General features: G+C 38.0%; 2 protein-coding genes across 4 annotated transcripts; one reads left to right on the forward strand and one right to left on the reverse strand.

The window, feature by feature from the left end:
- Positions 1-163: 163 nt before the first annotated feature.
- On the forward strand, positions 164-1958 carry LOC134750868 (dynein light chain roadblock-type 2-like). Its single transcript, XM_063686106.1, has 4 exons — positions 164-237; positions 316-394; positions 522-622; positions 1602-1958. The coding sequence occupies exons 1-4, from the start codon at positions 235-237 to the stop codon at positions 1710-1712; spliced, it is 294 nt and encodes a 97-aa protein (XP_063542176.1). The 5' UTR covers positions 164-234; the 3' UTR covers positions 1713-1958.
- Positions 1959-4943: 2985 nt separating this feature from the next.
- LOC134751084 (KH domain-containing, RNA-binding, signal transduction-associated protein 2-like) lies at positions 4944-11236 on the reverse strand. 3 transcript variants are annotated; one of them, XM_063686428.1, is made up of 8 exons: positions 10896-11236; positions 10562-10686; positions 9793-9902; positions 9281-9486; positions 8264-8386; positions 7452-7660; positions 6564-6769; positions 4944-5764 (listed from the first exon to the last, which is right to left on the reverse strand). In XM_063686428.1, the coding sequence occupies exons 1-8, from the start codon at positions 11104-11106 to the stop codon at positions 5737-5739; spliced, it is 1218 nt and encodes a 405-aa protein (XP_063542498.1). In that variant the 5' UTR covers positions 11107-11236; the 3' UTR covers positions 4944-5736. The 3 variants fall into 3 exon arrangements, with proteins under 3 accessions (XP_063542498.1, XP_063542499.1, XP_063542500.1); XM_063686429.1 differs by having other exon boundaries at positions 6558-6769; XM_063686430.1 differs by lacking the exon at positions 8264-8386.
- Positions 11237-14027: the final 2791 nt, after the last annotated feature.

The following is a 14027-nucleotide window of genomic DNA, read 5'->3' on the forward strand; positions in this document are numbered from 1 at the left end:
AGTCCGACTGTCACTAACTGGATGATTCAAACGTCAACATGACAGTTCACTTTCTTTCAGTTGATGGATGTTGCACATTGCTCAGCGTTTTAAAACATGGCTTAAATATTTTTGTACTCTGCTCATTTTAAGGGAATCCTAACAACTGTCAATTGTTAAAAAAAAACAAAGATTTGTCATCGCATTTTTGACGTAAACGTTCGATTACGAGTGGCTTACAATTATTTACAAAAAATGGTACTTTCTTATAATTTATAAACTGCTAAGGCCTTTTTTTAAAGAGTGTACAGTCTATAATGTGTGATCCTTTTTCAGGCGACTGAAGTAGAGGAAACCATCAAGCGGATTCAGGCCCATAAAGGGGTAATGGGAGTGATCATTGTAAACCACGAAGGTTTGGTCGAATTTCTCACGTTACCATAGCTACTTTCTACTTGTGTTTTTCGTAATAACTAATAAGTTTACACATAGTAATTGTTGTCGTGCTAAAGCCCACGGCTAAACATGTTTTCAATTTGCAGGCATTCCGATCAAGAGCTCCTTGGATAATGCTACTTCAGTCCTGTATTCCGGTCTCATTGGGCAGCTCACAGAGAAAGCTAAGAACGTTGTCAGGGAGATGGTAAGGATCAAACAAGTCTTTAAAACCTTTTAGTCTGTACACATACTCCACTTACAGAAAGAATGAAGCTCTCTTTCTGTGTGAGCAACATATGTATACAAATACGAGTTCTACCGTTATGATGGTCTTCCCAGTAATACTTTTTAGGGTTCCGTACCTAAAGGGTAAAAACGGGACCCTATTACTAAGACTTTACTGTCTGTCTGTCACCAGGCTGTATCTCATGAACCATGATAGCTAGACAGTTGAAATTTTCACAGATGATGTATTTCTGTTGCCGCTATAACAACAAATACTAAAAACAATAAAATAAATATTTAAGTGGGGCAAACGTGTTTTTTTTTTGCCGTTTTTGTGTGTAATGGTACGGAACCCTTTGTGCGCGAGTCTGACTCGCACATGGCCGGTTTTTTTTTACTGACAAGAATTGCTTGACCAACTATTGCATGCCTCGCTCACCTTGGCCACCAAATTCCTTGCCTCTGAGGCCAAAGTCCTGGATAAAAACTGTATTAAAATAACGAACTCAATTACATGGCCTTTGGCTTGTTACTTTGCTAAACAAACACAAACTTAAATGTCAACACGATTTTTACAAGCTTTTATTTATCTTGCAATGTTCGGGTCAAATCTTGTAAATAAGGGTAAAAACGGGACCCTATTAGTAAGACTTCACTGTTTGTCTGTGACCAGGCTGTATCTCATGAACCGTGATAACTAGACAGTTGAAATTTTCACGGATGATGTATTTCTGTTGCCGCTATAACAACAAATACTAAAAACAAAATAAAATAAATAGTTAAGGGGGGCTCCCATACGACAAACGTGATTTTTTTACCGTTTTTTGCGTAATGGTACGGAACCCTTCGTGCGCGAGTCCGACTCGCACTTGGCCGGTTTTTTATATGTCGGTCTTATCCAGTCTCCACATTGACCTTTGTATTGAAAAAATTTGGAAAATGTGTACTTACTTTTTCAGGATTCCTCAAATGACTTGACATTCCTGCGCGTGAGGAGTAAACGCCATGAGATCCTGATTGCCCCAGACCGCGAATTCATACTCATTGTCATACAAAACACATCAGACTAATCATTTCAGTTATATGTGTAAAGTGATGGTAATATTTTTTTTACTGGCCTCTATTATTGCAAACACTTGAAAACTGGTCAGAATCACAAAGAATTTGTCTATAGCCCTAATGTTATAAATACATAATTTATGATATAGATTCCATCCAGTTTTTATCACTTTATAGATGTAGATCACTTGAGATCAGTTACGTTAAACATAATCCTTATATGTGTCATTTAGTCATTATTAAGTGATAATTAGTAACACCTACACTAAAATGTTAGCTCACAATCATATATACATAGTTTTCTTTAAAAATGATCTATTAAACCAAATTATTATTTTGTTCTCATGTTATACATGATTCATTGTATATGGTTTATTAATTTTCAGCATAAAATAAAATATACTGACAGCTGAAAAAAAACATGACTAGATTACTACTAAATGCATATTATTTTAAGGTTACAAGTATGTAGATTTTAAGTTTAACACAATTATAAAAGTTACGTTATTAGTTAGGGCGCGTTTACATTGTCAACAGTTTTTTTAATAGGGTGCGTCCTGATCTAGCGAACGCGCAGAGTTGTGCCCGTTTGGCAGCGCGCGTTCAGTCAGTTCAATGCGCGAACGATTCGTGAAAGGTGCACTAATAGCGTAATTGCCAGATCTGGACTCCGACAGAACAATCATAAGAAACGTAAAAGCTTTGAAGATATTGCGGTATGTTTGCGCAAGGCACTAACGTTGTAACGATTATTATTATATGAAAATCTTAATAAAGCACTTTTATATGCAACCAGTGTTATTTATTACTAGCTTTTGCCCGCTACTTCGTCTGCGTGGTCTTAGTAACAGCAGCTAAAGTAAGTATAGCGCCTGGAGTAGGCAGCCAGGCAGAGGGGGCACCCAAGGGAGGGCGCCAAAATGGGCAAAAGGCAGCAGCAGGGAAACTTTTGTCAGTCGTCAGGGGGCGCAAATTTGGTGACTGCCCCGGGCGCCATATCCTCTAGCTACGCCCCTGCTTCTCAAGTCTGTCATTTATGTTACGAGTAAAAATATCGCTTATTAAATATTTGTAAGGGGAAAATTATAATTTAGGTACTATCTAAACAGAAATAAAACAAAATTGTAAAATATAGGTGTTTATTGAATTCTCAAAATACATACACAATGAGATTTATTTAGTGGGGATTTATGGCGTCCGCTAGCTAGCGCGGGTGCCATTGTAGGTATAATCCGTCGCACGCGTCCGCGCCAGTTAGCTATGCTCATACTTTTTCCGTCAATCCGCTACATGCAACCGCGCCAGCTAGCGGACGCCCTTAGCCAGCATCATCGCTTATGCCTGGGCCACACTAACGGCCCGGCCACGACATCGCGCGGCGGCGGCCATAGGTTGGAGCGAGACACAGCGATCGGAGCTTTCGTTCCCACATATGGCCGCCGCTAGCCGCTGCCGCCGCTGCGCGATGTCGTGGCCGGGCCGTAACGGGAAACGCTGTTGATTATGGCGATAATCCCAGTGTAGCCGTATGAAAAACGTCCATTAACGCGATAATCAACGGCGTACGCCGTTAGTGTGGCCCGGGCATGACAAATACAATAATTGAAAGATAGGCTCACGTAAAACAAGCCTCGGATGGAAACTGTCGCGCGAACTATCAGCCCGGCCTGTGTATACGTTTTTCAGACAAGGCGTGGGTTTACGCTTCTTCTTGAGGCATCTTGTCTCATGTGGACCAGCCTTATTGCAGTTATTACCACTTAGAGTCACCGGCTTTTAGTTAATAAAATGGCGGTTGTTATAGCAAAAGATCAAACGAATACTTACGTGCCATGCTGGTAACCAGGGTTAGCCGCTTATACCGAGCCGCGTCTTCTGACTAGAAGTAAATACATTTTCGAACTAATGCCAATGTGGATAAGCCGGACATACAAAACATTTTTATCCAAGCTAAAACAGAGACGCAATGCGCTCGCTCGGTCAATTAATTATATTATTTTTTCAGAATTGATATATAGCTCAGCTTTTTCCACATTGCATTGGCTATTCAGAATGTTTCAGTAAAAAAATATTAGTTCAGAAATAAGTGTTACAAAGTAAATCTAAGGGCCACTTGCACCATTCACTAACCCGGAGTTAACTGGTTAAATCTGGAGTTACCAGTACAATTTGACATTGGGTTAACGGTTCAACCCCTGATTAGTGGGATGGTGCAAGTGGCGCTTTTTTAAGTTTTGTTCTCATATCATAGTGAAATATTTAGTTATAATATTAGTTTTTTCACTACTTTTTTCATTCGGCTCAAAAATAAGAATAAAACCTTCTCTGCTCTTCAATCATGTGATGCGATCTAACATTAATAAGTTTCTCTTCGATTCTCGTACTTATTTGTAAACTCATTATTAATTATCACCATATACTTATCCTCACTCCTCCAGTTGACTCGTAGAATATTATATTAAGTTTATTTTCAGGATGAAAGTTTGTGCTATGTTTAATTATTACGTGTAACCATCAGGTGACGTTATTATATAAGCTACATTTTCAAGTTATTATAATCATTAAGTTTTCTTCAAATTTTGCATTTTATTTCTAATTTGAAGCATTTCAACATACAGTTATTGATTTCAGTCTTTTATTTATCAGCATTTCAAGATAAGTACACATATTGTTTTCAGTCTTTCATTTTTCAGCATTCATTTTAAAAAAATCAAATTATTTTGATTTCAGCTTCCGACTTACCATTTTCTATTTTGCTGGCAACAAAAACATTGTTTTTTTTTTGTTAATTCAGCATTCATACTTAGCATTTTCAATTTTTGCTATACAACATTTACGTAGTTCATCCAACGTAAATAAAAATACAAATTTCTTACCACAGGAGACTGCAAATTAAGTGCTAATTTTTGTAATTGTAAAGGGTTTCAACTTGGGTTCTCCATTTAATTTTAAACAATTTTATTTGCAAAAAATACCAGGTTGTTACATACTTTTGTTTTGAAAGCACATTTCTAGTTGTTTTTCTGTAAGAAATCACTTAATATAAGCTTTTTAGCCGACTTCACCTCAGCTTTTGAGCAGACTTCAACAAATTCAGCAAATAAATTGACTTGCAAGATTTGTTTACATAATTAAAGGAAATGTTTTCCCCTTGTTTTGTAAAAACCCAGTATTGGTAAATTTGCGAATATATCTTTAGTACTTATTATTTTGGAGAATGTATTGCGAACCAATTAAAAATCTTTGTTTTATTTTTTTAATTTTATTTATTCATAGTCACACAAGAATTGGTGTAGTACATTTATTTTATTCTAAATAATTGGTTCAACATGTTTTAATAACCCTACGTGAAGGTGTACCTTCTTTACAAGCGTTTTGTTATATTTAGTGATACATTTTATGGGCATAAAGCTCCAATATTTTCGACACTACAATTGCTTTTTAGTGTTGAAAGGCTACATCAAAACATGTTGAAATTATCAATGCCTTAGCTTATTTTAAAAGCAACGTCTTAGTTATTACACAAGTGATGCATATTTAAGAATTTTTGTTCAAAAAGTCTACACGAAACATTCATATTATTTTAAAAGTTTAACCTATTTACCAAATCAGTTCACAATCAGTTTTTTTTAATGGTTTCGACAGAAGACCATGCGTTCCTGTGCGCCTTTTCAATTAATTTTATTGATAAAAAAACATAAATCATTTTCATTTTCTTGAAAAACATAATAAAATATTTATTACCACAATCTTTATAACATTATTTAGATGGCTAAATAATTTTCTGATATTTTTAGTATTTTGCTGTTGCAATATTTTACCAAACTAGACATAATTCTGTACGAGAAGAATGTTTAAAGTTTTGGTCCATTAAACAATTAAAATTATAAAATGTAACTAATAATGTACTTGCAAGTTGAAGGTTACACACGGTTTACGGAGTCCATTTTTAACGGTTTTTGTCTTGATTTTTTGCTTGTCTTATTATATTTGTGTTGATTTAGATCCTGTTTTGTATACTCACTGTGGAAATACTTACAGTGAGCGCTTTTTTGGAGCTGGCCTGAAAACCAAGAAAATTATTAATTACTTTGTCTAACAAAATATACAGTAGCAAAGAAAAATGTAGAAAAACAGTTGTTCCATAGAAACGTCTCCACGACCTTGTTTTTAATTTTAATTTTAGTTCAGTAATGAAATAGCATGGTTACAAAAAAAAAAAACAAATTGTAGACATTGTTTATATGGAATCAAAAGCAACGCAACAATCATTTAAGCGTTTTTCATTTAGAAGCGAAAATAATATAAACGAGTGGCAAGTGCAGGCAACATTTTCACTCAAAATTATTGCTGCAACGGCAAACAGTAACTACAAAATAAAACATCTTAATAATTCGACATGCGTTAACACCGTCCTGCGTTAAATCATCTTTTCTATCCAGAATCGTGTGCTATGAGATTGTACTGGATAGATCAATGACGAGAATATTTCAATTAATTGTAAAAAATATTGGATTTTGAATTTAAAGATATATATGTATAGTATGGATTTTATCAATGAATTTAAATCAGAGTATATCTAGGTATATGCGGACGTGCACTTATTATGCACAAGTGCTATAATAGGACAGAAGGCCCTACCTAGGAAGGGCCTAGACGCTACCGGAAGGACTAAAAAGTGTAAAGACATATCTGTATTAAGGGATTAAAATTGACATCGTAATCTCTACTCGTTTCGAAGATTAACTAGCCGTGTTCTCGTAATGTGACGCGCGCGCCAGTTTCGGTCCGGCCGGTCGTCCGTACAGTACAGAGTGTGATGCTGTGCACCGGCCACTACGTTGCGCGTTACGAACAATTACTTGGGCGGGCGCTGGTAGGGCTGAGGGCGCTGCTGCTGGTAGGGGCGGTGCTGCGGACGGCGCGTGCCCACGTCTCGGGAGGACTTGAACTCGCGCTCCTCCTTGTACCCGTAGCCGTCGTCCTCGTAGTAGCGGTCGGGCCCGCCGCCGCCGCCGCCGCCGTAGTAGAAGTCGTCGGCGGGCGGCGCGCGCGGGGGACCGCGGACCTGTTGGGAGGGCATGTTTTGAGTTCCAGCGGTAATATTAAAGGAAAGGTATATGCAGGATAAAGATTTCTCATAGGAATTGCGACTAACATCTCATGTCGCAAATGTTATTGGCAGTAGTACTTGTAAGAGTTGTCAGGAGTTTTTTATTAATAAGTTTCTAGTATTCAGTTTTAATAACATGAAAACTTTCAGTATAGTCAATTGAATTTCAATAATTTATGTCATTATGTGTCGTTTCGAAGATGTTTTTATCTTATATTGAAGTAATATGCAGATATAAGAGGGAAAAAACTTGTACCACAACAACACCGACGCCGTATCGATGTAATAATGTCAGGTGACTGATGGAAGAGATGTCTCGAAGAAGTAGCGCATCTCGCTCACACCGGATGCTAATAAACTTGATTTAAACTGGCAACCGTCATTCGCGGCGGGCCCAACGGCAACGCGTGCAGTTCAGAATGCTAAAAATAACTTCGACCTCGGTGAGTGTGAAGCTCAAAGACTAGCCGGTGGCTCAAGGGCTGCGGAGGGGTCATCGTATCCGTACGATGACTCCATGGCGGAGCGGGCGCGGTCGAGGATCCTGATGAGCTCGGTGTCGACCCAGCGGCGACGCGTGCGGTCCAAAATGCTAATGACTTCGACCTCGGGTACTGTGCAGCTTAAAGACACTCACCGGCGGTTCAGGCGCGGCGTAGGGGTCATCATATCCGTAGGAGGACTCCATGGCGGAGCGGGCGCGGTCTAGAATGCTGATGACCTTGGTCTTGGCGGCCATGCGCGGCGGGCCCATGGGCGGCGCGTGCGCATGCGCGTGGTGCGGCGCGTGGTGCGCGGGCGGCATGCGCGGCGGGCGCCCGCCCGGCCCGGGGCGCGGCGGCGGACCTGAGGACAAACATGGGGTACATTGTAATACTCACATTTAAACATGAAACAACTAATTGATTACGAAACACTGTTTTAATTCTTCCGAGAATGCTATAAAGTTGCCGGCCGGACAGATATATTTTGTGGCATTTAAAAGTGCCCGACCAAAAATTGGTTTCCTTAGTTTTCACAAAATATAAAAATTTACACATTTTGCAAGCTTCACGGGTGGAATGCTTAAAATAATGATACCTGATCACGATACCTGTGCCTACGCAATCTTTTGATTTAGGTAACCGTGCCTAAACAGGGGCAAATGTAACCACATGCGCAATATTACCAAGTTATAAAATGTTACAATTAAGGATGGTTCGATTTAAATATTGATGACCGCAATTAAATTACTTCCTATATAAAAAAAAACTACAAATCTACCGAAAAAGGAATCAACAGCGGAAAATATTCGAGTTTCGAAATCTACATAAATGAACTTATTGTTTGGTACCACTTAACCAATTCCATACGGTTTTAGGTTGGCAATGAAACCAAATGAAAAATGTCACAACTACGCCGAATGTAACCGCTCGGAACGTTCAGCGCTCTATCGTATCGTAAACCCACCTTCGCTGACCACAGGCCCCTGGTAAGAGAGGGACCGTTTGGTGGCCGTGAAGGCGCGGTATTGCACTTCTGGCCGACCGGACCCGCGGCCGGGGCCGGCTAGGAGCGGCCGCTGCCCTCCATCTGCCGACAACCCGCAACGCTTTACAACTTGCTAACTAGAGGGCGCCACAGGCCAAGTACCAATAATAGTACGACAACCTCAGAGGGCGGAAACCAGGGCCGGTTGCGAATACAGGAAATTATGATTACAAACCCTATGAACATGGCAACCATGAGTGTAGGTACTTTTGGCTTTTCGTGAAACTGGGACAGACAAAGGCCATAAAATCATGAAGAGGAAGTGAGAAAGACAAAGGCGTGGCGGCGGCCTTCGTGGTAAAAAGCTTGGATACACCTGCCCTAAACTGACTGAAACCACTTATAATTTCATCTCTTCCTAAGCCAGTACTGTGAAGTGTATGTGTATTTGCGTGTTATTTAGCGTCATCTATCTATCAAAATGAAATCTTAAAAGTATATTGTATTTTTCCTATGCCTTATAAAACAATAATAATAGTAATATATATATTCTATAATTTATGTGTGTTTTGTGAATTGTAATTGTATGTCACAAACCTTAATTAATTTTAAGTTTTGTTGTACTTACTAACACTGTATGGATCAAAATGATTCGATTTAAATAAATAATTGAATAGAATAGAATTGAATTGAAAACTCAATAGTCATTTTTCAAGTGATTCAAGTACTTCAAGATAAAATGCACTATTTTGACATGAATACTTATGAAACACTAGAAGTTATAAAATGCTTCAAGATTTTGGTTTGAGTGCAGCATGAAGCACTGAAACACTTCAAAAATAACCCATTGTAACATAAGATAAAACAGGGTCATTTTTCAAGAAACTCGGGTTCTAAATTTTAATATTCACACTCGGTTTACTAAGTAAGCAATACAACATATGAAGCACTGAAAAGCTTGAAAAATGTCCCGTTCCATAATTAAGAAACACCAACCTCTCTGTCCCATATCCCTCATAGGGGGTCCTCCCATCATGTCCGTGACGTCCGGCAGCAGGTACTTCTTGACCTCGGCGAGCGCGTAGGCGATGCGCGCGTGTGCCTCCGCCGGCGGCGCCAACGCGGAGATCTCCACGTGCAGCTCGTCGGTCAGGTGCGCGTATTTGGGGTCCAGAGAGGTGCGGAGCTCTTCTTCCTTTTGTCTGTGAATGAAGGTTATATTAAGACAAGATGGTTGACGGATATTGATGTGGCATTGTTTTCGCTGAGGATATCTTAAGCTTCAATCTATTAATTATATTCAACATAACCTGACGGAGTACTCTCTTTACTTCTAAAGTTCTGAAGGAACTTACATTTTACAGTTTTGCAATAACACAAACGAAATAAAAAATATTTGCTGAATATTTGGAACTTTAATCGACCTTGCCGAATACTGAATAATTACCAAATATTCGGCCCATCTTTACTAGTACATAATAACATTAGCCCTGAAATGTTCTATTTACCTGTCCCTCATGGAGCCTCGTCCCAGCACAGCCATTTTGCACATGGTCTCCTCCTGCAGCTGCTTCATGGTGTTTCCCTTGGGGCCCAGCAGCTTGCCCACAAAGTTGAACTGCAAGAAAACAGTGAGGGTAGAAACATTTTGTAGTGAAGCGTTTTTGTCCATGCTCAAAGACGCCTCAGTATGTTTACTGCACTCACTCAAATTGTGTTTTGCCTCATTTGTCCGTCGCATGTTAGCATCGGATAAACAACAGTGCCTTAAATTAATACAACTATATGGTGAATATAGATGACTAGCTTTTGCCCGTTACCTCGTCTGCATGGAGTTAGTAATTTGGGTAGCTTATTTTTTATCCTATCTGCTTTTTATCGATTCCCCATACAAACTTCAAACTCGTGGTAAGGATACAGTTGCCTTATGTTAGGCTACTAGTTTATTGATTATGCATTATATGGATGATAATCTACATCACAATTGGTTAACATATACAAAGATAAAATACACCTTAAAAATAAATAAATATTTGGGGCCAATCTTACACAGATTGACCTAGCCCCAAACTAAGCAAAGCTTGTACTATATATAAATCTTTGCTTCAGAGATAAACCCAAAACAAATATTGTGATATTTGTATATTTGATAGTTTCAAAGTTTTAAAAGATACCTATTTCATCATACCATGTGATGAAAAAGACGTTACCTTTAAGTAGGTATTTAAAGATAATTATTATCTGGCATAAGCAATAAAATGCCATAATAACGCTTACCTTGGGATGTTCTTTGAGGGGCACCAGCACCTTAACGGTAACTTTGACCGGCTTCTCATGATACACATCAACATATTTGAAATCCCGTGGCGGTAGCCGGCCTGACGCTTGCACCTTGGTAACCTCTGAAAGCAAACAATTCGTAAAAATCTTAATAAGTAATGGACCATTGTACGAAAAACAACTGTTATTGTATTGTCATAACGTTAGATTACGTTGGGGATAGAGTTAATCTACGGAAAACATTTTATTTGCAAGATCACTGCATTTTTCGAAATTTGCACGTTTGATGACAAAACCGATTGTAATCTAGAAATAATAAAAATTGACTTACCCTGGTCGATGAGTTTCGTAGCGTACGGGAATTTAGCAGTGTTTAGTTTGATTTTTTCACTCAACAATTCTCTCATGTATTCTCCGGCTTTATCGTTTATTTTTGCTCCTTCGTCGCCATCTTGATCGTGGTGGTCGGCATCGGCTTGCATGTCTTGGTTGGAATTACGCTTAAAATCACTATTATTGTAACCGTTCTTATCGTTCATCATACGTTACACGTAAGAAAGACTAGACTACTTATTTTAGTAGTTATTGAAAACTTAATCACGGCGCAATCAGCTCATTCGCCGTACGTCAAAAAGCTGCGTCGCGCGCGTCAGGAAAAAGGAAACGGTGAGCCGAGAGCCGAGCGGCTTGTGAAATGTTGCCGGGTTAAAAATGTAATGTACGGACTAGAGAGGTACGACCTGATATAAAATACTAATAATAGACGATCGCACGATCCAACGGACCGGACCATGCTATCTTGACCACAGTAGATGCCATTTTACCTTCATTTGCCTTCATTTAACCCACTGATTACGACTAATTTATGCAAAATTTAACATTTATTTTATGTGCGTTGAAGCCTCGCTGGAACGTCACGGATGGGTGCAAATATTCTATTTACGATGCTTTTTTATACCACGTCGGTGGGAAACAAGCATACAAGAGTAGGGTGAATTCACCCTACTTACAAGCATACAGTCACCGTAGCCTATGGACGCCTGCAACTCCAGAGGTGTTACATGTGCGTTGCCGACCCTTTAACCCTTAAATGCATGATTTTTTGTATAACTTTTTAATAAATTGAAATAGATGTGTCATGCTGTATAAAAGTAATAAATGTGATTTTGGATAGCTGCATATTGAGCCACGGACCATTAAATATACGATGCATATATACATCATTATGCATTTAAGGGTTAAAAACCTGTACACTTCTTATGATATATTTTTTCGATGTACATATTGTAATAAGGACCAGGTCTGTGAATTAAATTTTATAACGGAATAGGTTCGATAAACTTCGATACAGCAAATAGCAATTAGGTTTTTTTAGAGTAACCATAGAGAAATATAAGTAATTGCTCTATGGTTATACATTGTTGAGCAATACATTTTTCGTCAGTCGCGACACATTCGGCATCTAGTGTCGAGTAGCAGTACTGAGAGTTCCGCTACTTGACGCTAGATGTCGACTACGAAATAAGGCGCGAAAACTGATGTATGGAGTCAAAATGGAGTTATCACTCTTTCTTGCCTTATATTTCTCTACGGAGTAACATATTATAAGTTACATTAAAGAGGATATAATAGGAGTTTCATCTATCTATCTTTGGTATGTAGCACGTATGTAGTTAAATCTTATTTTTAGTCTGTTTTACATGTAATTAGCATTTATAAATAAGTAAAGGTATTTATTTGCATGATATTAATATTAAAAACATTAGTATTTGCGTATGATTCATTAAACAAGCATTCTTCCTAATAAATGATAACACCGCCATCTAGCCGTGGGTGAGTAAAAGCTTTCAGTTGTTTGGCTGCGTGAATGGCATGTGGAGTTACGCTACTCAGCGATAGATGGCAATAGCCATTACAATTTTTATGGCGATTGCTGCGAGTTATTTCGTAGTCGACATCTAGCGTCAAGTAGCGGAATTTATCAGTACTGCTAGTTGACAACAGATGTCAATAGTTATTGGTGCAACAAGAGAAGAAAGTTGGTTTTTCTTGCTAGTGTCAAAGAGGGTATGATATTTTAGAGCGGTACTGTCATAGCATAGAGTAACTTATACTAGAGCGGTACTGTCATCGTAAATTTTGTAACCCCAGTAAATTCACTGCCATCTGTCGACACACTTTAAAACTAAAAATTAAGATTGATAAAAATACGATAGAATGTATTTAAATATAGATAAATATTTTTTTTTTATTTGCATTAATTATTTTTATGATTTTGACCCATGTTATTTTACTGATATGCGTTAAAATTGTTAAATAACAAACGAAACCGTCAACGCCATCTATTCGACTGTAGGCCAAAACTAGTAGCGTCCTCTCAACGAGAATCAAATTTTCTTGATTTTCGAGGCACGTTTTTTCCTTAGACTGTATCTATCTATTACGGAGTTATATCTATCTTTGGTCATAGTAAATTTTGTAACCACTGTAAATTCACTGCCATCTATCGACAAACACGACAAAACTAAAAATATTTTTTTTAAAAAATTAGGATAAAATGTATTTAAATATGGATAAATGTTTTTTATTTTATTTGCATTAATTATTTTTATGATTTTGACCCATGTTCTTTCACTGATGTGCGTTAAAATTGTTAAATAACAAACGTACCGTCAACGCCCTCTATACGAGAGTGGGCCAAAGGTAGTAGCGACATCTGATTGAGAATCAAATTTTCGTGATTTTCGAGGCACGTTTTTTCCTTAGACTGTATACTGTATCCATCTATTACGGAGTTATATCTATCATTGCTAGTGTTTATTTTGAGTCCCGAGAAAGCGAAAGATCTTACATATAATTGAATCACGAGCGAAGCGAGTGGTTCTAAGTTACAATCTCGAGCGTAGCGAGGGACTCAAAAACACGAGATGTAAAATAACTTTGTTCTCGTGTTGCACATATCATTTTTCACCTCAGTAGTGAGAACATTTTAAAGGTTAAAATGTATTTAGAATTACACAGAATAATACAGAAAAAAAGAATATAATTTGTAATAGAAGTATGAAGTGGCAGTTCATGGCCCTCACTAAATTAAAAAGCTACTTTGTTTCACTCCCTGGAGTGAGGAAAGTAGGCTTGTTCGAGCTGCTGAGGTGAAAAAGTATTAGAAGTTATTGGAAGTTGGAAGTTACGACTTTCTGTACTTATCTCTATGGTATCGAAAACAACATGAGGTCATTTTCACAATGCCAAAACCTGCCCAAGCGTACGATTGTACAAACCTGGCATAATTAGCCTCATGCATGAAGTTTATATTTGAACGAAATATGTTTTATTCGGATGTTTGTTACCGTTATATCATGTTACAAATGCATTTCCGTTTTTAAATTACCATTTAATTACTTAAAATTATAAATAAAAAGTACAAAAATTTGCCCGCGAAAAGCTAGTGAGCGAAACGCTC

Source organism: Cydia strobilella, chromosome 21 (assembly GCF_947568885.1).
Source record: "Cydia strobilella chromosome 21, ilCydStro3.1, whole genome shotgun sequence".
Taxonomy (NCBI): domain Eukaryota; kingdom Metazoa; phylum Arthropoda; class Insecta; order Lepidoptera; family Tortricidae; genus Cydia; species Cydia strobilella.

Excerpts from the sequence above, each read along its gene's own strand:
- LOC134750868 (XM_063686106.1), top strand. Across the intron at positions 395-521 it reads GATCATTGTAAACCACGAAG|GCATTCCGATCAAGAGCTCC; the intron begins GTTTGGTCGAAT and ends TTCAATTTGCAG. Across the intron at positions 623-1,601 it reads AGAACGTTGTCAGGGAGATG|GATTCCTCAAATGACTTGAC; the intron begins GTAAGGATCAAA and ends TTACTTTTTCAG.
- LOC134751084 (XM_063686428.1), bottom strand. The coding sequence starts at position 11,106 with ATGATGAACGATAAGAACGGTTACAATAATAGTGATTTTAAGCGTAAT. Across the intron at positions 7,661-8,263 it reads GGGGCCTGTGGTCAGCGAAG|GTCCGCCGCCGCGCCCCGGG; the intron begins GTGGGTTTACGA and ends GTTTGTCCTCAG. Across the intron at positions 5,765-6,563 it reads CCCTACCAGCGCCCGCCCAA|GCCAGCTCCAAAAAAGCGCT; the intron begins GTAATTGTTCGT and ends CTTGGTTTTCAG.